Genomic DNA, 27,846 nt, shown 5'->3' with positions numbered 1-27,846 from the left:
TTATTGTCTAATTACTGTGGCTAGGACTTCCAGGAATATGATAAGTAAAAGTGTTGAGAGTGGACATCGTTCTCTTCTTCCTGATCTTAGAGGAAAAGCTGTCCATTTTCACCATTGAGTATGATGTTTGCTATGGGTTTCTCATATTTGTGGAGGGTTTTTTATCATGAATGGATGTTAAATCTTGTCAAATGCTTTTTCTGCATTTATTGAGATGACCATATAATTTGTATCTTTTGTTTTCTGAATGTGGTGTATCATGTTGGTTGATTTGTGCATATTGAACCATTCTTGCATCCCCAGAATAAATATCATTTGATTGTGGTGAACGATTCTTTTAATATTTTGTTGAATGTGGTTTGTTTATATTTTGTTGATGATTTTTGCATTTATTTTCATCAGGGATACTTACTGTAGTTTTTCTATTTTGTAGTGTTTTTTTGGTCTGGTTTTGGCATCAGGATAATGTTGGCCTGTGGAATGTGTTTGGAAGTTTTCCTTTCTCTTCTTCTTCTTCTTCTTCTTTTTTTTTTTTTTAATCGATTGGGGAGAATAGGTATTAACCCTTCTTTAAATCTTTGGTAGAATTCACATGGGGATTTATCTGGTCCTGGACATTTGTTGGAGTTTTTGATTACCAATTCAAGTTTATTTCTAGTAATAGTCTCTTTAGATTTTCTATACCTTCCTGACTCAGTTTTAGAAAACTGTATGTTCCTAGGAATTTATCCATTCTGTCTAAGTTGTCCAGTTTTGACATGTAATTTTTATATTCTCCTATAATCCACTGTATTTCTGTACTGTAAGTTGTTACTTCTCTTTCATTTCTGAATTTTTGGGGGGTCCTCTCTCTTTTTTGATGAGTCTGGCCAAAACTTTATAAATTTTATCTTCTCATAGAATAGCTTTTGGTTTTATTGATCTTTTCTAATTTTTTAAAGTCTCATTTATTTCTGCTCTGATCTTTATTGTTTCCTTACTTCTACTAACTTAGGACTTTGTTCTTCTTTTTCTACTTCTTTGAGGTGTATGGTTAGATTGTTTGATATTTTTTCTTATTTCTTGAGTTATAGCTGTATTGCTATAAATTTCCCTTTAAAACTGCATGAGTTGTATCCCACAGATTTTGGATAGCTGTGTTTTCATTTTCATTTGTCTCCATGTATTTTCTATTTCCTCTGATTTTCATTGACCCTTTGGCCATTTAGCACCAGGTTGTTTAGCCTGCATGTGTTTATTTTTTTCCATTTTTCTTTTCTTGGGATCAATTTCTAGTTTCGTATAGTTGTAGTCCAAAAAGATGCATGATAGGTTTACAGTCTTCTTAAATTTATGGAGACTTGTTTTGTGGCCTAGCATGTGATCTAGCCTGGAAAATATTTCATATGAACTTGAAAATAATGTGTATTCTTCTGTTGTTTTTGGATGGAATGTTTTCTATATATCTGTTAAGTTCATCTGGTCTAATGTCTCATTCAAAGACACTGTTTCCTTGTTGATATTCTGCCTAGATGATCTATCCATTGATATAAGTGGGGTGTTAGACTCTCCTACTATTACTGTATTATTGTCAATCTCTCCCTTTATGTCTGCTATTACTTACTTTATGTATTTAAGTGCTCCCATAGTAGATGTATAGATATTTGCATTTCTTATATCCTCTTGTTGAATTGACCTTTTTTATCATTATGTAACATGCTTCTTTGTTTCTTGTTTCACTCTGTTTTAAAGTCTATTTTGTGTGACCTAAGTATTGCTACTGTTTTATTTTTGTTTTTGCTTATATTTGCATGGTATGTTTTTGCATCCTTTCCCTTTCACTCTATATGTGTCTTCAGGTCTGAAATGAGTCTCTTGTAGCAGCATGTACATAAGTTATGCTTTTTATCTATTCTGCCATTCTGTGTCTTTTAATTGGCAATTTAGACCAGTTATATTTAAAGTAATTATTGATATATATACACTCATTGCCATATTGCTTTCTGATTATTTCTGTAGTTATTCTGTTTTTTTCTTTTGCTCTTTTCTTGTGGTTTGATGGCTTTCTTTATTGTTATACCTGAATTTCTATTTATTTTTTTGTGTATCTGTTATAGATTTTGGTTTTATGATTACCATAAGGTTCATATATAGAATCCTAAGTATATAGCAGTCTATATTAAGTTGATGGTCATTTATGTTGGAACACATTCTAAAATAACTTTTTTATGACCTCCTTCAAGTTTTATGCATATGTCATATTTTATATTTTTCCAGTCATAATTTTCTTCTAATTATGGCCTTTTCCCCTTAAAGTCCCTTTAACATTTCTTGTAAGTCTGATTTTTTGGTGATGAATTCTTTAATTTTTGTTTGAAAAAGACTTTATCCCTTCTCACTTCTGAATGATAATTATCCTGAGCAGAGTATGTTTTCTTGTTGTTGTTGTTGTTCTTTTATTTATTTATTTATTTATTTTTACTTTCTGGTTTTAGAATATAGCATACCGGGCGCCTGGGTGGCTCAGTTGGTTAAGCGACTGTCTTTGGCTCAGGTCATGATCCTGGAGTCCCGGGATCGAGTCCCATATCGGGCTCCTTGCTTAGCAGGGGGTCTGCTTCTCCCTCTGACCCTCCCCCCTCTCATGTGCTCTCTCTCTCTCTCATTCTCTCTCTCAAATAAATAAATCTTTAAAAAATAAAAAATAAATAAAAAAAATAAAGAATATAGCATACCATTCTCTTCTGGCCTGCAAAGTTTCTGCTGAAAATTAGCTGATAGACTTATGGTATTTCCCTTATATAAGTTTTGCTTTTCTCTTGCTGATTTTTAAAAAAATTCTCTTTAACTTTAACCTTTGACATTTTAATCATTATGTGTCTAGATGTGGACAAACTTGGGTTCATCTTTTATGGAAGTCTCTTAGCTTCTTGGATCTAGAGGTCTTTTTATTTTCCCAGTTAGAGAATTTTTCAGTTATTATTTCTTCATATACATTTTCTGCCCCTTTCTCTCCTTCTGGAACCCCTATAATGTGAATGTCACTTTGCTTGATGTTGTTCAAGAAATCCCTTACCCTATCTTCATTTTTTTTTTAATTCTTTTTTTATCTTAGTGTTGTTTGGGTGCTTTCCATTACCCTGTCTTCCAGATTACTGATCTATTCTTCTGCATCTACTAATCTATTGTTGATTCCTTCTAGTGTTTTTTTGTTTGTTTGTTTGTTTTAAATTTTAGTTATGGTATTCTTCTTCAACTCTGATTGGTTCTTTTTTATATTTGCAATCTCATTGTTGAATTTCTGAGATCCCCCACCCTCTTTCCAGTCTGGTGAGCATCTTTATGATCATTACTTGAAACACTTTATCAAACATAATGCATCTCTTCATTTTATTTATTTTTTTGGGGTTTTGTGTTGTTCTTTTTTTTTTTTTTTGGAGCATATTCATATGTCTGTCCATTTTGCTTGACTTTCTGTAATTGTGAATTAGGCAGAATAAATACTTTTCCTAAATGTGAAAGAATGGTCTCATGTATGGTCAACCCCTGTATAGAGTGTGCATACCAGGTGACTTTGGCTGGCTGGTTGGAGCTGTGGCTGGGGTGGGCTGGGAGTCCTGGGGCACACTGTGTTAGGGTTTCTTAGGGATGGCCAGAGCTGAAGTGGGCATGGGCTTGGGCAATCAGGGCTCTCTGCACAGAGGATACCCTGGCAGGATAGGTGAAGCTTAATTGGGTATAAGCCTGGGGGTCCAGGGCTCTCAACATAGAGTGTACCCTGGCAGGACAGGTGAAACTAAAGTGGGCATGGGCCAAGGAAGTCCCTGGTTTCTCTATACAGAGGGCACCCTAACAGTATAGCTGAAGCTGAAGTAGATGCAACCAGGATATCCCATGGCTCTCCATACAAAGGGCACACTGGTAGGGTAACTGGAGCTGAAGCAGGGCATGAGCCAGGGGGTACCAAATGCTCTGCACAGGAGGTACCCTGGTAGGGCAGGTGGAGCCAAGGCAGGATACTCCAGGTGGCACCCTGGCAGGCCAGCTGTAGCTGAAATGGGCACTGTGGCAGTGCCAATGCTCTGCACACAGAGGGCACCCTGGCAGGACAGCCGAAGCTGAAATGGGTGCAAGCCAGAGTACTCTGGGGTCCTTAGTACAGGGAGTGCCCTGGCAGTGTGACTGGAGCCAAGGGAGCATGGGCTGTGGTGTCCTAGGGCACTCCACACTCAGGGCACCTTGGTAGATTAGCTGGGCCAAAGTGTGGTACAGGATGGGGGTCCTGGGGTGCTCCACAGAAGAGGCACGTTGGCCAGGTAGCTGGAGCCAAAGCAGTCATGGGTCAGGAGGTCCCAGAATGCTGTGTTCCAGGGGTGCCCTAGCAAGCTATCTGGAGCCAAAGTGGTATGGGCCTGGAGTGTTCTGGGGTGCTTTGTGTCTCTTTCCCCTTGGCACAGTGACTGGAGCTGTAATGTGTAATGAGCACTGACAAGGAGCGTTCTGGTGTGTGCCACACTGTGGGCTGCCTTTGTGCTATGGCTAGGGCTGGTGTGGGCTAGAGGTCCGGGGCTTGTGAGGTGGCAGGCCAGCTGTGGCACCTGGAACACTGCTCTTCTCTGCTCTATCAAGATTGGGGGCAAACATCACCTGTGGTGCTTGCCAGCCCCTCTGACCCAGATAGATTTCCAGCAGCTCCCCCCCATCTGGTGGAGTTCTAAGGCTGGATCTTTTATATACTGATTACTATTTGAAACAGCAGCTTTTTTTTTTTTTTTTTCTGTGCCCCAGGGTAGATGAATCTGCTCATGGTCCCTCAGCCCCATCCTTCCCCACAATAGTTGGCAGCTTCCAGGCTGAGGATTTCCCTTCATTACTGTACCTCTGTCTCTTTTGCTGTTCTCTGTGTGGTCTGTCTTTGGCTGTGAAGAAACTGTTCAGTCAGTCCTCAGTTTTTCTTCAGGAGGAATTGGTCTATAAATCAGTGTTGGTTTGGCATGTCAATGGAGAAGGTGAGTAAAGGGTCTTCCTACATTGCCATCTTGGACCAGAACTCTTATTTAGTCCCTGTGGCTTTATCTTTGTACTCCACATCATGTGTAAAGTACTTAACACATCTGAAATACTGAATGTTCAACTACCTATAAATAAGTTTCTTACATACACACTTTCACTCTTTAGATAGAGCTAAGTCTCCAATAATGATCTAAAGATGATAGTGGTTATTGCTAAAACCTTGCTGAATTTATCTTGCTGTCTTTTATCTTTCCTTTGACTTTATAGTACTTGAAAAAAATTGATCTGTTTTACAAATAACTATTGTGTAATTTGTCTTTCTTAATTTGGGCAGCATTTTTTTTTTCTCTTTTCTTTCCCTTCTCACTCTTAATACCTCAAGTGAGGCTTTGTCTATGTGTGTGATGAATTCACATTACAGTTAGTTAAATAAGATGTGTACAGAAAAAGGTAAATGGTTTTCATAATTAGACTTAAATAAGACAGAGTAATCAATGAATAGATAGATAAAAGAATCCTAGCCTTTAAATTGTTTTGTTTTTACTAAGTTATCTACACAGTGAGATCTGAAATCATCATTCTTAAATAAATCACATTTTAAAAAACTGCAGCCTGATTTTTGCATTGATTTAATATGTACAAGCTTTTCAGTTTTTTGAACATGGATTCTAGAAACAAATCTTCTATCATTTACTGTGTGATGTTGGGAAAATCACTTAAGTTTTCTGTGTTATAGTTACACCATGAGCTGTATGAGGATAATAAAATTACTTCCCTTAGAGGGTTATGTTGAAAATGATGTGAATTTGGGGCGCCTGGGTGGCTCAGTTGGTTAAGCGACTGCCTTCAGCTCAGGTCATGATCCTGGAGTCCCTGGATCGAGTCCCGCATCGGGCTCCCTGCTCGGCGGGGAGTCTGCTTCTCCCTCTGACCCTCCCCCCTCTCATGTGCTCTCTCTCTCAGTCTCTCTCTCTCAAATAAATAAATAAATAAAATCTTTAAAAAAAAAGAAAATAATGTGAATTAATTATAAAATGCTTAGAACAGTGGCTCACATATAGCAAGAGCTATATAAATGTTTGCTATTTTTAAAATATAAGAATCACATGGCAAGAGTAAATTCCAATAAGGTGATCTTTATACAGTATAAAACGACAAACTGATAGAAATGTGAATTTGTCTTTCGAATTTTCATAGAATCAAGAGAGCTAGAAGATTGTGTGTGTGTGTGTGTGTGTGTGTATGCACATGTGTGTATGCATGCATGTGTATGTTTGTCTATTTTGGCTCCTTCTTTAATATAGCAACTCTAGTTCACACTCCATTTAGCTAAATGAAAGATGTTTACATTTCCTTTAAGGCTGTTGCTCTTCCAGTCCCTCTGGCAGCAGATACAAGAGAATAACATCCTGCTTTGCATGGCTAAAGGTACCTCGGCTGCAAAAACGTTGTATTGAATGTGTTTGAGGAAATAAATGATAGGTTGTTCTCACAAAGACTGTACCATGTGTAAGAGAAGTTTAGTTTTTACCTTTCAATTCCATGCAGTTAGCTATTATCCTGAAACATTCCTGGATTCCCAGAATGCAATCAGCAGCTTCGGGAACTGACAACATTTATAAGCTCCAACTGAGTGGTTTCACTCTGTTGATCCCCAGTTCCAAAGGATACATGTGGGTTTTGGTCACAAGTGGAAAAAATTTGATTTTGTGTTTCAAGTGGAAACCTCTTTAGCCATTTTAATGTACATGTTGATTGGAACAATTTCACAGAAGGGGTATTTAAGAGGGTTTTATATAAATTAAAGGATCCATAGGTGACTTACCCCATCTTTTTCCCATTCCTCAGTGATTTAGCTTAAAACAGTAAAATGTGTAGTATTTTTTTTTTTATTAAACCATGGTTGACATATAATGTTGTATTTAGTATCAGGTGTACACCATAGTGATTTGACAGTTCTATACATTACTCATGCTTACCACAATAAGTAGAGTCACCATACATCATTACAATATTATGGATTTGTTGCATATGTTGTACTTTTCATCTCCAAGACTTATTTATTCTATAACTGGAAGTTTGTATCTCTTAATCTCCTTCATCTATTCTGCCCATCCCCCCACCCACCTTCCCTCTGGCAACCACCAGCTTGTTCTCCACATTTATGAGTCTGTTTCTGTTTTGTTTTTTAGATTCCACATATAAGGGAAGTCATATGGTACTTGTTTTTCTCTGAATTATTTCACTTAGCATAATACCCTGTATTCCCATCTATGTTGTGGCAAATAGCAAGATCTCATTCTTTTTTATGGCTGAGTAATATTCCATCATATGGAGATATATGTATAGAGAGAGAGAGAGAGAGAGAGAGAGAGGTGAATATCTTTTCAAATTACAGTTTCTGTTTTGAATAAAAAAACCGACAGTGGAATTACTAGATCATATGGCATTTCCACTTTAATGTTTTTATGGCATTTTTAAAATTTATTATATATATGTATATATATATATATATATATCTTTATTTGATTATAGTTGACACACAATTTACATAAGTTTCAGATGTACAACATAGTGATTCAATAGCTATACATTATGCTTTGCTCACAAATGTAGCTATCATCTGTCACCATACAATACTATTAAAATATCATGGTCTATGTTCCCTATGCTGTACCTTTTATTCCTGTGACTTATTCATTCCATAACTGAAAGCATGTATCTCCTCCTCCCCTTTCCCCCTGCCTTTGGCAACCATTGGTTTGTTCTCTATAGGTCTGATGCTTCTTTTTGATTATTTGTTTTGTTTATTAGATTTCACATTTGAATGAAATCATATGGTATTTGTCTTTCTTTGTCTGACTTATTTCACTTAGCATAATACCCTCTAGGTCCATCACTGTTGTCACAAATGGCAAGATTTCATCCTTTTTCATAGCTGAGTAATACTCGTGTGTGTGTGTGTGTGTGCATGCCTGTGTATAAATCTATTTTTTCATTCATCCATCAGTGGACACTTGGGTGGCTTTCATATCTTGGCTATTGTTAATAATGCTGCAATAAACAGAGGGGTGGATATATCATTTTGAATTAGTGTTTTCATTTTTTGGAGGCAAATCCCAAGTAGTGGAACTACTGGATCATATGGTAATTCTATTCCTAATTTTTGGATAAATATCCATACTGTTTTCCACAGTGGCTTTACCAATTTACATTCCCACCACCAGTGCACAAAGGTTCCCTTTGCTCTACATTCTTGCCAACACTTGTTTTTTCTTGTCTTTTTTATTCTAGCCATTGTGAAAAGTGTAGGGTGATATCTCATTGTGGGTTTGATTTGCATTTTCCTGATGATTAGTGGTGTTGAGCATCTTTTCATGTCTATGGTCACTTGTATGTCTTCTTTGGAAGCCTGTCTATTCAGGTTTTCTGCCAATTTTTAATCAGATAATTTGTTTTTTGGTATTGATTTGCATGAGTTCCTATATATTTTGAATATTAACCCCTTATCAGATATATTATTTCCAACTATCTTCTCCCATTCAGTAGGTTGCCTTTTTGTTTTGTTGACTTCACTATGCAAAAACTTTTTGATACAGTCCCAGTAGTTTATTTTTGCTTTTGTTTCCCTTGCCTGAGGAGACCTATTTGTAAAAACATTACATTAGCCATTGTCAATGAAATTACTGCCTGTGTTCTCTTCTGGGAGTTTTATGGTTTCAGATCTCACATATAGATCTTTAATCCATTTTGAGTTTATTTTGTGTATAGTGTAAGAAAGTGCTCTAATATAATGCTTTTGTATATAGTTGTCCAGTTTTCCCAGCACCATTTATTGAAGGGACTGTCTTTTCCCATGTGTATTCTTTCTCCTTTACATTGATTAATTGACCATATAAATGTGGCTTTGTTTCTGGCCTCTCCATGCTGTTCATTGGTCTGCATGTTAATTTTATGCTGGTACCATATTGTATTGGTTACTATGTCTTTGTAGTGTATCTTGTAATCTGGGATTGCAATATCTTCAGCTTTATTCTTTTTTTCTCAAAATTGTTTTGACTATTCAGGGCCTTTTATGATTCCATACAAATGTTAGGATTATTTGTTCTAGTTCTGTGAAAAATGCTGTTGACATTTTCATAGGAATTGTATTTGTATCTGTAGATTGCTTTGGGTAGTATGGACACTTTAACAATACTAATTCTTCCAGTCCTGATCATGGGATATTTTTTCCATTTGTTTTTGTCATCTTCAATTTTTTTTCATCAATGTTTTATAGTTTTCAGAGTACAGGTCTTCCACTTCCTTGGTTAAGTTTATTCCTAGGAATTTTATTCTTTTTAGTATGATGGTAAGTGGAATTGTTTTCTTAATTTCTTTTCTTGCTATTTTGTTATTGGTGTATAGAAATACAACCAGTTTTTCTGTATTTTGTATCCTGCAAATTTACTGAATTCACTTGTTACTTCTAATAGTTTTTTGGTAAAGTCTTTAGGGTTTTCCATGTATTGTATTGTATTATCTGAAAATATTAACAATTTAACTTCTTACTTTCCAATTTGGAAGGCATGTATGTATGTATGTATGTATGTATGTTGCTGGATTGATTTGGCTAGGATTTTCAATACTATGTTGATAAAAGTGGTGAGAGTGGACATCTTTGTCTTGTTCCTGATCTTAGAGGAGAAACTATCAGTTTTTCACAATTGAGTATGATGTTAGTTGTGGGTTTCTCATATTTGTGGAGGATTTATATCATGAATGGATGTTGAATTTTGTCACATGCTTTTCTGCATCTATTGAGATGATCATATGGTCTTTATTGTTCCTCTTGTTAATGTGATGTTTCCTCTTGATTGTTTTGTGAGTATTGAACCATCCTTGCATTCTTAGAATAAAGCCCACTTGATCGTGGTAAATGATCCTTTTAATGTATTGATAAATGCAGTTTGCTAATATTTTGTTGAGGTTTGCTACATTTGTTTTCATTAGGGATATTTACCTGTAGTTTTGTAGTTTTATTTATTTGTAGTCTCTGTCTCATTTTATATCAAGCCTTGTAGAATGTATTTGGAAGCTCTCCTTCATCTTTTATTTTTTTTGAATAGTTTGAGAAGAATAGGTATTAATTTTTCATTAAATATTTGGTAGAATTCACCTGTGAAGCTGTCTGGGTCTGGGATTTTCCTTGTTGGATGTGTTTTTTTGTTTGTTTGTTTTGGGGGGGTTAAATTTAATTTTATCACTAGTAATGGTATTTTCAGATTGTCTATGTGTGTTTCTAGAAATTCATTTTTTTCTAAGTTGTCCAATTGTTTGGAACATAATTGTTCACAGTGGTTCCTCAAAATCTTCTGTTTTTCTGTAGTATTGGATATTACTTTTCTTTTATTTCTGATTTTTATTTGGATCCTCTCTTTTTTTTTTTTATGAGTCTGGATGAAGGTTTATACATTTTATCTTTTCAAAGAACTATCTCTTGGTTTCATTGATCTTTTCTATTGTGTTTTAGCAGACATTTCATTTATTTCTACTCTGACATTTATTTTCTTTCTTCTACTGACTTTGGGCTTTGTTCTTCTTTTTGTATTTCCTTTAGGTGTAAAGTTAGATTGTTTGAAATTTTATTATTTCTTGAATTAGGCTTGGATAGCTATAAATTCCCCTCTTATAACTGCTTTAGCTGTATATCAAGGATTTTGGATACTTTCCCATTTGTCTCCATGTATTTTTTGATTTCCTGATTTCTTCATTGACCCATTGGCTATTTAACAGTATGTTGTTTAGTTTGCATGTGTTTGTGGGGTTTGTTTTTTTTTGTTTTGTTTCAGTATTTTTTTCTTGTGATTGATTTCTAGTTTTATACTGTCATGGTCACAAAAGATGCATGATATATTTCAATCTTCTTAAATGTATTGACTTGTTTGTGGACTAACATGAGATCTATCCTGGAAAATGTTCCATGTGTACTTGAATATAATCTGTATTCTGTTGTTTTTGGATGGAATTTCAGTGTGTAGCTGTCAAGTTCATTTGGTCTAATATGTTGTATAAAGACATTGTTTCTTTATTGATTTTTCTGTCTTGATTATCCCCTGTTGTAAGTAGGGTGTTTAAGTCCCCTACTATTATTGTATTACTGTTAATTTCTCCCTTTGTGTCCATTAATATCTGCTTTACGTATTTAGATGTCCTCATATTGGGTGTGTATATATATATATATATATATATGTATATATATATATGTGTATATATATATATGTATATATATATATGAATGATATATCCTCTTACTTGATTGACACTTTTATCATTTTGTAACACCCTTCTTTGTCTCTTGTTACAGTCTGTTTTAAAGTCTATTTTGTCTTGGGGCACCTGGGTGGCTCAGTTCATTAAGCATCTGCCTTTGGCTCAGGTCATGATCACAGGGTCCTGGGATTGAGCCCCACATTGGGCTCCCTGCTTGGCGGGAAGCCTGCTTCCCCCTCTCCCACTCCCCCTGCTTGTGTTCCCTCTCTCGCTGTCTCTCTCTGTGTCAGATGAATAAATAAAATCTTAAAAAAAAAAAAAAAGTCTAATTTGTCTTTTTTTTTTTCCCTGCCATTTTCATGGAATATCCTTCTCCATCCCTTCATTTTCAGTCTCTATATGTCCTTAGGTCTGAAGTACTCTCTTGTAAACAGAATATAGGTGGGTCCTTTTTTTTTTTTTTTTTTAATCTATTCTACCATTGTATGTGTTTTGACTGGAGCATTTAGACTAGTTACATTTAAAGTAATTATTGATAGGTATGCAATTCCTGCCATTTTATGAATCGTTATCTGGTTTTCATAGTTTTTTTTCCTTCTCTCTTTCCTTATGGTTTGATAGCTTTCTTTATTGTTATGCTTGGACTCCTTTCTCTTTATATGTGTGTGTGTATGTGTATCACAGGTTCTTGATGTGTGGTTATGATGTGGTTCATATATAACATCCTCTGGGTATAGCAGTCTACATTAAGTTGATGTTCTAAGTTTGAGCACATTATAAAGCACTAAATTTTTATTCCCCCTTCCATGTTTTATGTACATATCATACTTTTTATCTTTTTACTTTGTGTATCCCTTAAATAATTTTTGTATACTTAATTTTACCACTTTTTTGTTTTAACCTCCGTACTGGCTTTATAAGTTCTTAATCTTTTTCTATGTTTGCTGTTACATGTGAATTTTTTCCTTTTATAATTTTCTTCCAACTATGGCCTTTTCTTTCTATTTAAAGAATTCTTTTTTTCCAGATTTTATTTATTTGATAGATAGCGAGAGATAGCAAGAGATAGCAAGAGCACAGGCAAGGGGAGCTGCAGGCAAAAGGAGAGGGAGAAGCAGGCTCTCCACTGAGCAAGGAGCCTGACATGGGGCTCGATCTCAGGATCCTGGGATCATGACCTGAGCTGAAGGCAGACGCTTAACTGACTGAGCCACCCAGGTGCCACTTAAAGAATTATTTTTAACCTTTTTTAAGGCTGGTTTAGTTGTGATGTATTCCTTTAACTTTTGTTTATCTGGAAAACTCTTTATCTCTCCTTCAGTTCTGAATGATAACCTTGCCAGGTATAGTATTCTTGGTTGTAGATTTTTGTTTTTGTTTTTGTTTTCATTTTCTTTCATCACTTTGAATATTTCATGCCATTCTCTTCTGGACTTCATTTTCTCCTCAAAATTAAGGGAAACTTTATAGGGTTTCCCTTGTACATTACCTATTGCTTCTCTCTTATTGCTTTTAGGATTATCTGATTACTGACATTTTAATTGTGATGTGTTTTGGTGCCAACCTTCTTGGATTCAACTTTTTAGGGGTTCTCTGTGATTCCTAGACCTAGATGTCTGTTTCTTTGCCCTGATAAGGGAATTTTCCAGCTATCATTTCTTCAAATAAGTTTTTGCCCTCTTCTCTCTCTTCTCCTTCTGGGATTCCTGTAACATGAAGTTCATTATGCTTGATATCTCTGAGTTCCTTTAACTTATTTTCATTTGTTATTATATTTACTGTCCAGCTTGGTTGCTTTCTAGTACATGGTCTTCCACATCACTGATATGTTCTGCATCCTCTAATCTGCTTTTGATTCCCTCTGGCATATTTTTCATTTGTTATCGAATTCTTCAGCTCCTGATTATTTTTTTATACTTTTTTATATCTTTGTTGAAATTCTGAGTTCATCCACTCTTCTCTCAAAATCAGTATCAATTATGACCATTGTTTAGAACTCTTTAAGTCTTATTGCTTATCTTCCTGTTCTTTAGTTTTTTGTGTGTGATTTTTTTTCGTGTTCTTTCATTTGGGGCATATTCCTCTGTCTCCTCATTTTGTCTAACTCTCTGTATTTGTTTCTATATATTAGGTCAGCTATGTCCTCCTGGTCTTGAGAGTACTGGCTTTGTGTAGTAGAGTTTCTGTGATGCCCTATATCTCAATTCCCCAGTCTCCAGAATTAGGAACTCCAGGGATGTCTCCAGGGATGTTTGTGGCTGCATATAACCCCCTGTTGTTGCTATGATTGCTGTGGGCACATTGGTGGTTGGGCTGGGACTTGGCCAAGCTGAGTGCAGTGACCTGCTTTGCCTACTGTGGGCACACTGGTCAGAGTTTTCTCCTTGCACTGTTGAAGCCCAGATACAGGTACCATAAGCTTGCTAGTGTGCAAGGCTGACCTACATCCTGGCTGTTTGTATTCAACAGCTCTGACAGCTATGGGTGCACTGAAGGTAGGGCTTGCTCCCTGTTCAGCCAGCAAAAGGGCCTGGCTGCAAGAAATGTGTGCATGCTGGCATATAAGGTTATCTTCCAACCCCCAGGGCAGGAATCATTTTGGAGGGGCACCAGTACCAGCTGAGGCTGCCTGCTGGTTTAGTGAGGCAGGAGCCACGTTGGAGGGTGACCTGCCAAGGCAGGCAGGTTGGGTGGGACAGATCTGGAGGGTAACATCAGGGAAGCTCACATGCCACCAGTGTAAATGGAGAATGTTAGAACTGGCTCCCATAAGAATCCAGCTATCTAGGCTGGAGGAGCACAAGAAAATGGAATACCAAACTTTTGTTCTTGGGGAAATGTGCAGAAAGGGGAAATTTGCCCCTTTAGTGCATGTCCTAAAATTAGTCAGTAAATCTTCACATGTATTCCAGGTGCTTTCCAAGCTGTTGTTTCATGTCTGTATCTCCAGTATAGTTATTTAAAATACTGGGGACTCTGTTTCTTATTGCCCCCTGGGTTCTCCTGAAGTTAAACCCTGCTGATTTTCAAGGCCAGATATTATGGGGACTCATCTTCTCAGTGTGCATCCCCAGGGCCAGGCATACCTAGTATGGGATCCAATCCTCTCAATTCTTGGTGCTTGTGATGTGTCTCCCATTTTTGGTCAGTTGTGCCAGGGATTTGGTTCCTGATCCCATTATCTCTGCTCCCTTTATCCTTTTGGATGTAGTCTCTCTCTATGACTAGTTGTAGAAGATCTGTTTTGCCAGCATTTGGATCATTTTCAGAGGTAGTTGTAACAGTAGTTGTTGTTTTGGTGTGTCCCTAGGACAAGGTAAGTTCAGGATCCTCCTACTCTGTCATTTTCCCTGCCCTCCTCTAAAATTTCTAGTATTTTCATCAGAAATATAGAAGTAAAACTTCTTCTCTGGCCTGAAAATAAAATATTTTCAAAATTTGGGGGAAGAAAAGAATGAAAAAAGGACAGTTAGTTCTCTATCAGTTAGTTCTTTTCACAATAATTACACATAAAAACCATCTCCAAACTCAGTCACTTATATCTCAGTCACAATCTGCAGGTCTCCAAAGTTAGGGTAATCTAGGCAAGGCTTAATTGGATTTGCTTCAGTATGTGGGTTGAATTCAAATCTGTTTCACATATCTCTCTTCTTTGGACCAGCAATAATATGCATTTAAGGCATGTTCTTTTCATACTGAAATACAGGAGTATAAGATCACAAGTCAGACAATGTAAGCATATTCCAAACATCATACCGTGTCTGTCATAATCTAATAGCTAAGTTGACAAAAATATAAAAATTTTTATATAAAAATTTGTATGATGGCATGAGCAGAGCATGATAGATAATGGAAGAAAGGCATCAAAAAAGGAGAATTGAACTTCTGGCTTTAGGAAATGATATTAAAACAATACCCAAAAAGTTAGAGGCAAAGGATGGGGTGTGTATATGTGTGTGGGTTAGGGTTCTCTAAGCCAGAGAACCTCATATGTACTGAACTCAATGAACGTTGAATGTTTCAATAGATTAAAACTGTAATGAATTTGTTGAATCAGTTCATTCTTCCATTTAAAAAAACAAATATTTACTGATTTCCTACAATGTTCTAGGTATATTCCTAGGTGTGGGAGTTCAAATGGACAAAGCAGATAAAATATTGTGTGAGATAGTAGTAAGTTCATTTTAATTAGCCAAGGAAAGGCCAAGAGGGTGACAAAATAGATGAGGAAGCAGGCATACAAAAAATTAGTGGCAGAGCACTCTAGGCATAGAAAAGAATGAGTAAAAAGCCTTGAAGTGGAAGAGCAGTTAGTGCATTCCAGGAATAGCTAAGAGGCCTGTGTGACTAGAGTAAGTATGTGAGCAGAAGAGTGATGTATTTGAGCTATGTTTTAACAAGATCACTCAGACAGCTTAGTGGAGAATAGGCTATAAGGAAATGCATCAGAGAGAATATATGTTGTAACAATCTGAAAATATCAAAGGCTTATTAAAATTGTGTGTTTATTGTTCGCACAAAACCCAACATAGATGTTCCTGGATAGGTATCTCTCTTGGATCACTCTCTTCTAATTAGTGACATATGGATCCATATTCCTTCCATCTTGTGATACAGTGGTCTTCCACAACAGATCTCTGTGGCTTCTGGGGAAGGGAACATGAGAAATGAGTAATGCATAATCAACAACCTCAGCTCAAAAATATGACCAACTCAGTTGCCTTCCATTGGCTAGAATTATTCACATGGTTCTGCCTATGTCCTACAAGGCTGGGAATTTTAGTCCTTGGTCGGGCACCTACCTTCAAGTAAAATATAAGCCTAGCAATTTATGCTATAGGAAACAAGAACAAAGGCAGGAAAACCAGTTTTGAAGCTATTATAATAATATATGTGATAATAGATAGGGATTAGACTAGAAGCCTAAGAATGAAAGCAACTGTAATCTGGATATATTTTGAATATAGCACTGATAGAATATGCTAATGGATTAGATGTGGAGTAAAAAATAATTTAAAAAAAGGGGGGGTGGGGTGAGGAGGAATAAATATTAACCAAATATCCATAAGAGAAATGAGGAAAAGTATAGAAGTAACTGGGAGATGATAAGGAATTCCAATTTGGCATGTTAAATCTGATTTGCCTAGAAGATATTTAAACAGATAAACACCATGCAGTTGGACTTGAGTTTGCAGTACATGTGACAGGTCTTGGATGGATATAAACATTTAGCAATGTTTATTCATAGTATTAGAAGCCATAAATCTTGAGAAAATCACTGGAGAAAGTATAGTGGGAGACAAATAGGTGTTCAAAAAGGATCTGGGAAAAGATGAAGAATCAACATAGTAAACACAATAAAACTATTGAGGTGAGAAAAAAATAGATGTGATGCACTAGAAATCAAATGAAAGTATTCCAAAGAAAATAGAAAAATCACATTTATTGCCCCTGCTAAGCTCAATAAAAGGAGGTCTAGGAATTAGGTGCCAGATATAATTAGGTGGAGGTCATTGATATTTCATTCTGGCAGAATGGTGGGTATAACAGACTGATTCGAGTGAGTTTAAAAGAGGAGAAACATTGGAGACAGTGAATATAGACATCTTTTGATGAGTTTTGCTACAAAAAAAAAAAAAAAATAGAGAAAGGGCCAAGTAGTTCAAAAGCAAAGTAAAAAGAAGTATTTGCTTGTTTTTAGGTAAACTGGGGGCCAAATAAGCCCATGTTTCTTCTGGTTGCTTCAGTTTTTGTAGTGAAATAGGAAGTAAGACTGTTATATGTGAGCATGAGTTGTTGGAAGTTGAGGAAACAAGAGTAGGTCATAAGTAGTCATTTAGGAATATGAGAGAATGAAAGCACTAGGAGAAAGTGGTATGACTGCCTGACAACATTAAGAGCCTACTAGATTTTACTAAGGTTGTGGCTTTGCCATGAGGAGAGAAAATGACAAGAGAAATGAGGTTATATGTAAGGGAGTGATTATAATAACGGGCCATGGAATTAAGCTGGATAAGATAATAAATAAGGGCTCAAGGGTGTGAAAAGGAAAATCTGATGGGATGTTTAAGCATGTCTGAAGAACTGTTGGAATTGAGAAACTAACTATAAAGGTGGACCATGGTGATGCAAGAGTGAAAGGCTTTAAATTGATATTATGGAAGGAGTTGGGTTATTGGTAATGACAAGATCTAGCATATGACCTTGAGAGTGGATGACTGAGGAAAAACAGAGACTAAAATCACTGGAAGGGAGAAGGCCAACGAATGGAGAGGTCAGGGTATTGGAAGAATCCTCTAGGACTATGTGGACATTGAAATCCTCAGGAATTATGTTGGAAAAGTTGAAGAAAATGAGAGCAAGCTTACAAATTAAACCTTTAATCAGTGAGGAAAAGAGACTACAACATCTGTAAAGGACTGCAACTTGAGAGGTCCTGAGTGAGACAGTCAGATGATCAGAGACTCAAAGCTGGGTGTTGTCTGGGAAGTGGGTGGAGGAAAAGAGTTTAGTAGCAGAGCAAGGTAAAGATGTACCACAGCTTCATGCCCCATGATAAAATGAGTATGGGAGAGAAATCAGGTACCACTCGAAAAGGCTGAAGAGGAAAATGACTCTCAGGAGAGAGTTGGAGTTCCTCTATAACAAGAAGGAAAAAGGAACATTCAGAGAAGAGGATGAGGATGGATCTAGAGGAAGGGGCTGGAAGACTGGCCAGGAGTCAAAGAGGACCTGGTGGAAAGATTTCAGAAATCAGAAGGATAGAAATGGGGGCAGATATGCAGACGGGTATGGAATGGAGGGTAGGGAATTAGAACTTGGGCTCATTAAGGTAACTGAGATAGATGTGAATAAAGACCACCAAAGAATAGGCCTTGAGACTATCAGGACCAAAGTATTAATGAGCCTATTACCAAGGATCATAGGTCTTTCTAGAACACTCAGTGTACTGGGGTTCCTTGTTGACTCCTGTCAGTGGCTGGGAAAAGAGAGGGAGGCTGCACCCAATTAATGAAAATGAAGAGGAAAGTAGAACCTACCACATTCTAGAAGGGAATTGAGTCCATTCTCATTTCAGGAAAACTGAAAGCTCTTCCTGATGGATTCAGGAGCCATGGAGTCTGTCAGTCGCTCTGGCCTCTAATTTTTAATATTTTCAAGATTATGTAGTATGTTGTGTTCTATATGCCTAATCTACCACATGAGAATACAACACCACAGTTGAGAGAGTCAGACATCCTGAGTTCAAAGTCTAGCCCTATGAGTGATGAGCAACTTACCCTCTCGTACTCAGTCCCACTTTCAAGTAAAACTGAAGTAATAGTAGAGAGTCAGAGGTTATTGTGAGGATTTAGTTAGCATTTGTTTAAATGGCTTCAAATAATTAAAATGAAGTTCTCAGACACTTTAATAATTTAAAATAGTTTGTGATGTATTATCTGAAAAAGAAATTTGAATTCTACCTCAGCTTCTTCCCAGTTATGCAATATTAGGCCAGTTATTCAATCTTTTAAAAATAGATGATTTATAATATCTATTTTACAGAGTTGATAAGAGGTCCTAGTTCTTGTTTCATACGTGATTTGGATTATTAGTAAATTTGTCACTTGACGTATATAACAAATAAAGCATGTGTTTAAATTAGATGCCATAATACAATTTACTAATAAAACCTACCAGCTTCCATGGAACCCTCAGTGGGGTGATACATGGCAATGTGGGGTATAAAAGTAGTGTTTAAACATTACTGTTTTGAATATTATCACAAAAGCATTTCTGGTTACAATCATTCTTGTCTAAATTAGATGAGCTATAAGTCCAATCATTTTCTACTTGGGGTCCTACTTCAGTACTGTGAAACTTTTTTTTTTGCACCCCCTGACCCATGTGCCTAAATAGTAAATGATATAATAAAGAACATTTTAATGGATATAAATTCATTTTTCATCTGGGCTAAATCCTTGTGAGGCCAGGGATAAACAACTGCTTTCTTCTAACAAGAAATTATACCTTAAAAATGTCCATCAGTCTGTTTGCCGTACAGTCAGTTCTCCATGTCCTCTAGCAGTCCTTTTGCTCTGAGCGGTGGTTCTGTTCTATACTGCTTAAATGCTTATGTGGAAACACTGTGGAAACACTTTCTTATTCAGGAATCAAGTGTTAAGGCTTTGAAGGATCAAGAGTTCAGGGGAGGTTTTTGAGGAGATATTTGACAGGACATCGCCACTGGCCCCCAGTGCAACAGAGCTACATCGAGTCTGTCCTTGTTTTTGGACTGAACCTTCAACATTGTACATTTGAGGAAGACTGAGACCTCTTTGAGTTTTGTTCCATGAAGTAACAAGAGTAACTGTCAGGACAAAAATAAATAGTGCCTCAAAAAATAACAAAGCTATTCTGAAGAAAATTTTCATCTCTCAAAATAATCCTGTGAAAATTAGAGGTAAATTCTTTAAGACCACAGATATTTCTCATTATTGCTTTGTAATTTAGCTATCCTGCTTCGAATTTTTACACAAAGATGTGCAATATGGATAATGTTGATCTTTAGCATTCAATAATCACATTTACTATCAGATGTTATTTGTACCTTATATTTCAAAGTGGCACAAAGTACTGAGTAAAAGAATTCATCAGAAGTGACAAGATTTTTAATTCCTTCTGGTTCCTTTGATATTTTTCTTAAGTAGAATATGTAAGCAATGCAGCCCATACGTAAAACACATCTCAGTTTGTTTATTCTGCTTTTTATTGCACATTTGAAAATTAATAATTCAATGTTCTAATATTAGCTGTCATCTTAGCTGTGATAAAATTAATAATTCATCAAAATATCAAACAAATGCTGCCCTTTTTTTCTAGATGAGAAATCTTTCAGCTTTGAGAAACCATGTTTGATTTTTTTTATTTTGGGTCATATAATACTTAGGCATTTAAGTTATAATTGTAATGTGTTCATCTTAAATATAGAAATCTGCATATATCACAATCGATGATAAAAAAAATGCTTCCTCATTTTATACTTGGTTATTCATACCCTAGCTTATTTCTTAGCAGATGAGCATTCCAATAATTCCAATACAAGTGGTGCTTTCAGGGTAACGATCTATCCTGGCTGAGTAGATAGTCCCACCATTACTCCTAATACAAATAATAAACATTATTAAGAGTAGCCCCTTTAACTATTGTTAAGTATTTAGGTTTCAGTGACAGCGTGTCACCCTACCTATAGACCACACTTTGGGAAATGCATAATCTTTGCCTCTTGGTGAAGCATAACTCCCAGATTTGATAGAAGTACTTGGATGTTGTGGACTAGAAATGGTTGTGAGATTAGCAATAAACTTCTATACCTTGAAAGGGTTGTCTTCTTCCAGGGGTCCTCCCTCCTCCTCCTTTCTGGTGACTCTTACCACTGTCCAGGTTGCTGTGTTCCTTCTCTTTAAAAGTGCGTTCAAACCTGATTAGTGTTTGGATTATTCAAATAAGCATGCATTGTAGCATCCACACTAAAACGTGGAATTTTTGAGCCTGTATACCTAGAAGAATTTTTCATACTTTTAATCCGCTATGTGCAAAAGATCTTGATAAATCTGTCAATAGAAACAAAATAAGATGACATGTTAAAAAGCCTATCTTTTCCTCCTACTTTCACAAAGTAAATGGGTATCTTTATAGCAAAGAGAAGCAATGCTAACAATTTTCCCTCATTTGATAAAATTATAAGAATTCGTTTATCACGAGTTTCTATATGAGGATTCTATTTCAAAAAAGACAGTCCCCACTTTATAGAAGGTAGTGTGTTTGGCCCTATAGGTACCAAAAAAGGAAAATGTAGTCCATTCTCTTAACATAATCTAATATAGCAAGTAGACAAATATTTGTTTAAATTGTGATATGCTATGGAAACACATAAGATGGTTCACTCAATGCAGTGCTATCTTTTCTCATAGACATCTAGGTAATGGAAAATTTTGTCAGGGAATCCATTAACAACCAATTCCAGTTGAGGACAGTAGTGATATTACAGTAAAAGTTCTCATGAAGTTTTATTCAACCCACATTTGTTGAATAAGGACCTACTATGTGCAAACTACTTGGCCCTGAAGGTGATAGTATGTCATCATATCCTCTGCCCATAAAAAAAGTTTAGAGGTGGTGTATAATATGCAAAATAGAAGGTGGTTTTTGTAAAAAGAGCTTTATTAACATGATATAAGATTTGAGACAAAAATTTCCTGTGGGCTAGGGAAAAACGTGACCTTCTAGAATATTAAAGGTTATAGTCTAGCTTAAACTTTTAATAAGTAAGATGTTATCACAGAAAAATATGCTCAAACCTAATTTTCTATTCAAAATATTTCATAAGTGTTCTGACAAAGATAGGGATTTGTTCATTTCTTCTGTTATCTTGGGTTTTACTTATTTGATACAGACTAGAATATGGGTCTACTCCCATTTTATTTAGGACCCCAAAATCTCCCCCAGTGTGACCATACTTCATAGCTCTGGGTCTCATGCACATATTTAATAATATGACAATTCTTATCTAACTCTATAATCCTTCAGAAACAGTCTTCCATGTCTGATATGCTTGGTCATCTCACATTAGATGGCAAGAACCTGGAGAGAAGAGACCTTATGTTTGTAGAATTTTCTTATGTATTTCCTTACCCATAGGTGGCCTTCAGTGGATTGGACCAACTTTCTATTGCCTGGAACTGATTTGGGAGATTGAAGGGTCTCAATCTAAAGTCAGGAATTATGGAAAAATAATAAATCTGTTCCCTAATCAAAGATCTTTGTATTACAGTATGCCAGTGCTAAGATCTGAATTTTTATGTCCCCCTCAAATTCGTGTTAAAATCCTAACCCAATGCAATACTCATTAGTAGAGCTTTGGGAGGTGATTAGGTCATGAGAGCAGAGGCCTCATGAAATTAGTGTCCTTATAAAAGAGACCAGAGGGCTGCCAACTTTCCACCAGGATAAAGCTACAACCTGGAAGAGGGCCCTCACCTGATCATGCTGGCATCCTGATCTCAGACTTCCAGCCTCCAGAACTGTGAGAAATAGGTTTCTGCTCTCTAGAAGCTACCCCCTGTGACATTTTGTTATAGAAGCCTGAACAGCGTAAGACAGGTACCTCGGAGCGCACTGGGGCTATAGAGATGAATTGAGATGACTTAAGATATAAGTAAACCAAGCAATTATAGTTCAGTCTAAGAACTACATTTCAAGTTACATTAGGTTAAAAATTGTACAAAATCCCACTTTACATTCTTAATCCCATGAAACATTCTCTTATATGTATCCTTCTCTTCTGAGGCAGATAAATAAAAGCTAAAATGAGGAAAGAACTTAATAACTAATAATACAATATGATTGAAAAACATTTTGCGCATGTCTATTACATAGCTTAAGTTCTCAGGACTACTTGTCAGAATTATTTTCTCCTGTATACCTCTAGGGCATAGGCTATCCCATAATATTTGAAACTGGCAAGTCAAATTTGCTTAGGAAATTTCAAAATTACAAACTTTTTGATCTGCTTTTTCTTCTATCAACCACATATATTTATTGAGCTTCATTTTTTTATTAGTATCAAAATCTATTGATTCACAAGATAAATATCGACCTGACCTTGCCTTCACCTCAGTTTATATCTACTTCTTAAGTCAATAAATCTAGAAACCAACCTGACAGCAGTCAATATTAGTTTAAAATTCTTAAAATAGCAGCTTTGCCACAAGATAATAATTCAGTATTTTATAGATTCTGCCTCAAAGAAGCGAAAAGGCAATGTAACTTACCAGTTTGCTACATAAAGCTATTTCTGTGTCATTTGGTTTCAAATACAAGAATCTCACTCATGCCAAAGAACATCTCTACTTTAATGCCTATATAACTTCTAATCTCTGACCCAAAGTATTTGAAATACTGTATCCCACTTGCTGGTGGCAATTGAATACTAGTATCTTGCTTTGTTTCTAATTATAATTAAGCTATGTAATTATTCTTCAAATGACTGATGCTTTCTGTTGGGCTCAGTTCCCTCTGGACTGAATTTTACCCGGAGGTATAATAAATATAGTCAACAGCCATACTGGACTTTGGAAGTTAAAGGCAATAATACATTTGTTACCTCATTAATCAGCTTGTTTTTATCTTTTCAAAGTCTAGGAGAAATAAAACCATGGGTCAAGATTTGCATATATTTATACTATAGATAAAGGAGGTAAGCTTAGGGGCCTGGTCGTAACCAAAGCAATGTATTCTACAATTTATTACTTTTTCTTTTTTAAGGCCACCGCAGTCATCTTTTACTTACACTGTTTCCCAGTGCTTTGGGGGATGAATGACATACTCATACTTCAGAATTCCATAATGAAATCTCCCAAAATGCATTTAAAGAAAAGTTAACCTTAATTTTCCATGTAAGTAACAAGTAAGAAAATTTCATTTTGGAAATAGCCTATACCCAGTTATGTTCTAAAGAAATAGGTTGTGATATTAAAATGTACTTAATCAGACAATCATTTACAGATTGGGAATAAATGATGGGATCAAAACACAAAACATGTTCTCCTATATAGAAGAACATTCCAAAGTATAATGTGAAACAAAAGTTATTCTTTGTCAAGGGCCATCTGACTAGAGGAAAATCATGCACATTGGCCAAAGTATGCAAGGGAGATACAAATACTTCAGGAAATTCTGATGTCACAGTATTGAAATCACATTAGAAAACCTTGTGAGTGGTGCAAAGTTAATAACCCCTCCAGTAAGTTTTAGTTTGAAGGTAGATATCTTATCTTGTTTATATTCATGATTTTACATGTATGTAACATACTTTGCATATACGTGGCTCTGAAATTCAGTTACCATGACAAACTCACACAAATGATTTTTATTCCATGTAGATTTAGAAGAGACTTAGTAAATACAGAAACCACCTATAAGTCTTGATCATAATGTGACATGATTTGCCACATAATATGATTAGAGCCAGGGTCATGAAGAAAAGCCTCCTAGGTAATTAGAATGATAAGGTTAGTATTATTCTTTCATTTATTAACTTTTAATCCCACTGTTCTTACAAGTTGCTATTTCATTTTATCCTGTACTATTTCTTATAATCTTTTCCAGCTCTGTAATTGTGTGTTTACCCTGAATTTAGCATTATAAAAATATTAATACCTCATTGAAAAGAGAATTTAGACAAGGTATTTTGAAATTATCAGTTACATAACTGTTGTGAATTGCATTTTGGTAAGTTTTGATAGTAATATAAAAAGTAAGGGAAATAATAATCCTAACCCCTATCCAAAAGGATTAAAAAAAAAGTTAAAGGGAATTCCTCATCTAATTATTCAGCTCCCTCTCTTCTCGTATCTAAAAAACTGAAAATGGTTAAAGAGATACCGTTATTTCCAGAGAACTGGCATTTGAAATTCAACAAAATGTATTCTCCCCTTACCTAGAATTCTTTATATTTTTTGTATTTAGTTTTGGTTAACAGAGTGCTGCTTACAGTATCTCTCATTTGTGTAAGTGAAAAATAACTATGTTTTTATTACTTAAAATATTACAAAAAGGGACAATATGCTAAAAATATGCAGTGAACAAATATCATCTGTACAGACTGGAAGAGAACCTTCATAAATTAACCTTATTAGTGCATTACTGTAAGCGAATGCCAAAAAAGCTCCTAATTTGCATTAAGATAGATTTTTCAGGTTGGCTGCATGATTTAATTAAAGAAAAGATTAAGAATCATTAAACAAGCTGCTCTACCTTGCAATAACAGAATTCATATCTGATTCAGGTTAACGAAAACACAGATGGTGATTCAGTAACTGTTGAGTTGCTGTAACAGAATGAAAATGATCCCATTAGTTCTCTGGAAATGTGAGGGAATTTGGAAATTAGTATGCAGATACATTGTATGGTGCTAGACAGCTTGGTCTGCTCGGATCATCGCTGATTATACTTTGTTTGGGTTGGCAACACTGAACTTAATAAATGAAAAAATGTTCCAGTATACCACAGTTGGAAACTGTTCAAGGTTGAAATAGGTGTGCAGGCTTTCAAAAGGAGAGAGTTAAGTAAACAACTGTCAATCAATTCAGAGCTGGCAACTTTTTTTTTTTTTTGCCCCTTTAAGGAATATGTCTGTTCTTGAGATGCAAGTGTCATGAAAATGGAAACCCTTTACTGGATACATATGTCTGTGTGGTATTTATTATTACAAAAGTATTTTAAATGCATAGTATCACCTTGAGAGAGATGTGCAAGTGTTTTAATAGCTTTTTTTCAGGCATAAAAATTCAGTCACTATGAGGATTATTTTTCACAAAATCAATATAATTCTGATGGAAAATGTTATGACAGGATAAAAAAAAAAGTGTAAGTATAATGGCTATTGAAAGTTTAAAGGTGTCAGTAAGGACCACAAAGTAATCCTCAAGGAGCCTTTTGGGAAAGAACAACTTAAACAAGTAGCATAGTCAATCACAGCAGCTGACAGCAATAGCCATTGCCTTCAAGAGCTCAACTACACACAGAGCCTTCATTTTTAACACCTGGTTCATGCCATCAGTCTGGGTGCTCACTGTCTGACCCTTCAGAACAAATCTCAGTGACTGTGCAAAAGCCCATTTGGACAGGGTCTTCAAGTCAAATGATCCTATTCTGCTAACTTGTTACAATAAAAATGGAGGTGAGATGTTCTAGATTAAAATCTTCCCAGACTATTGAACTACACCAAAAACTTTATCCTACATGTGCAAATCATCTTAAAACATTAAAAAATGATATCAAATAGTAATGGGCATCCCACACTTTTAATGTGATAATACTAATCTTACGGACATAATCCCCTTTTCAGAATTAGCACAAGGCTTTTCTCTGGCCATTACTATTTATTTAATTAAACTTCTAAAGAAATTTATATTGCCACTTTTTTCTGAAACTTATTAGAACTTGTACTACTGGGGCGCCTGGGTGGCTCAGTCGTTAAGCGTCTGCCTTCAGCTCAGGTCATGATCCCAGGGTCCTGGGATCGAGCCCCGCATAGGGCTCCCTGCTCTGCGGGAAGCCTGCTTCTCCCTCTCCCTCTGCTCCCCTGCTTGTATTCCCTTTCTCACTGTGTCTCTCTCTGTCAAATAAATAAATAAAATCTTTAAAAAAAAAATAGAACTTGTACTACTATACAATGTAGACTATAACACTTGCCAACATTTAAAAGTACGCATATTACAAACATGAGTGTCTTAGTTACAAGTGACACCCCTTCTTGTCCCCCCATTATAAGCCCTTTTTATGGCTTTCAGACTAGATCTATAAGGAAATCATACCAAGAAGAAATGCTACAAAATACTTTCCACACAGTGCAGTTACAAACTCAGTATCTGTGATTATAAAGGCCTCGATACACCTCCATTCCTTTTAATGACAACTTTATCTGCTTGGTCTTAAAAAAAAAAAAATCCTGTAATTATAATTTCCCCACAGAACCTATACATACTTGATATGCAATGTATCAAGTAAGACACTGGATATATGAATTGCACATGCAATGTATGGTACTACTTTAAGTTGAGATGCTTAAGAAAAAAAAATTGATCAAGTAGCTACTTGCCACTACATTATAGTATTGTCATTGTTACAGATCTAATGGAAGCCACCTTCACACTAAATGTACAGTGATCTTTTTAGCTACATTTACACATGATTATCTGAAGATTTTGAGTCTCCTCCCACAATGTTCAATAAGGATTTCAAGTAGACTTTTTTTTTTCCTTGTATAATGCCAGTTTTATCTCCATATCTGAATATTCTGTAGAAAGACTAGATTTTGGAAAGTTGATACATGGCAATTTCTAAAATGTTAAAATGACAACCTATTTCCTTTAAAACAAGAGCTTATGCTGTTGCAAATTGGTAGTTTAATTGTTAAGCTGTTTATAGGTGTTGCAGTATTAGCTCTGCAATAACTTGGAGAAAAGTTGATCTATAAAAAACTAAACGGGCTTATTTTATAAAAATCTTCACCATATAGGTGCCTGGGTGGCTCAGTTAAGCATCTGCCTTCGGCTCAGGTCATGGTGGCAGGGTCCTGTGGTTGAGTCCCTCCCCGGGCATCCTCCTGGGGGGGGGGGAGGGGGGAGTCTGCTTCTCTACCCCTCCCCTGGCTCATGCACATTCTCTCTCTTGAGTAAATAAAATCTTTTAAAAAATATAAAAAGTTTCACTCTAGGATTCTTTATAATTAAAAGTTAATTCCTGGTGGCTGTAATTTATTTACTTTATAGAATAAAGCAAACATTTACCAACATTTTAGGTAAACTTTCCCATATGACAAAGTATATAGTATAAATCAAATTTCACAAATCATTTTGCTTAAAAGGCCATTACAATTAAAATTTAAATATCAAATCTGTGAAAAAGAATGAAGACTTAATATTGCCTTATTTGATGTGCATTTACTCATCATTTAAGTCAACACAAAGATTCTCTCCTTTACTCCACAAGATGCATTAGCGAACTTTAGCAGTACTGCTGTTATTACTTTCATTTCACCAATTATCAACTTGAAAT

The 27,846-nt window shown here is 35.8% G+C and overlaps 1 protein-coding gene and 1 long non-coding RNA gene across 3 annotated transcripts in view; one reads left to right on the top strand and one right to left on the bottom strand.

The window, feature by feature from the left end:
- Window positions 1–27,846, top strand: part of LOC123839430 (uncharacterized) — a 157,852-nt gene that overhangs the window by 44,490 nt on the left and 85,516 nt on the right. The gene's annotated exons all lie outside the window — the stretch shown is intronic.
- The window catches only part of LOC123839428 (uncharacterized), a 280,569-nt gene continuing 260,829 nt past the window's right edge, over window positions 8,107–27,846 (bottom strand). The window contains exons 6-8 of the mRNA XM_045868913.3: window positions 20,803–20,837; window positions 20,598–20,704; window positions 8,107–15,890 (exon numbers count right to left, since the gene is read on the bottom strand). Coding sequence (XP_045724869.1) covers window positions 20,699–20,704; window positions 20,803–20,837 — 41 coding nt within the window. The 3' untranslated portion in view covers window positions 8,107–15,890; window positions 20,598–20,698. The remainder of the gene's footprint in view (window positions 15,891–20,597; window positions 20,705–20,802; window positions 20,838–27,846) is intronic.

This window comes from Mirounga angustirostris, unplaced genomic scaffold (genome assembly GCF_029215605.1).
Source record: "Mirounga angustirostris isolate CCGP_5_RB_7025 unplaced genomic scaffold, mMirAng1.0.hap1 SCAF_3, whole genome shotgun sequence".
In the NCBI taxonomy this organism is placed as follows: domain Eukaryota; kingdom Metazoa; phylum Chordata; class Mammalia; order Carnivora; family Phocidae; genus Mirounga; species Mirounga angustirostris.
The sequence above is the reverse complement of the archived record's forward strand: the minus strand, read 5'-3'. Positions and strand labels throughout refer to the sequence as shown.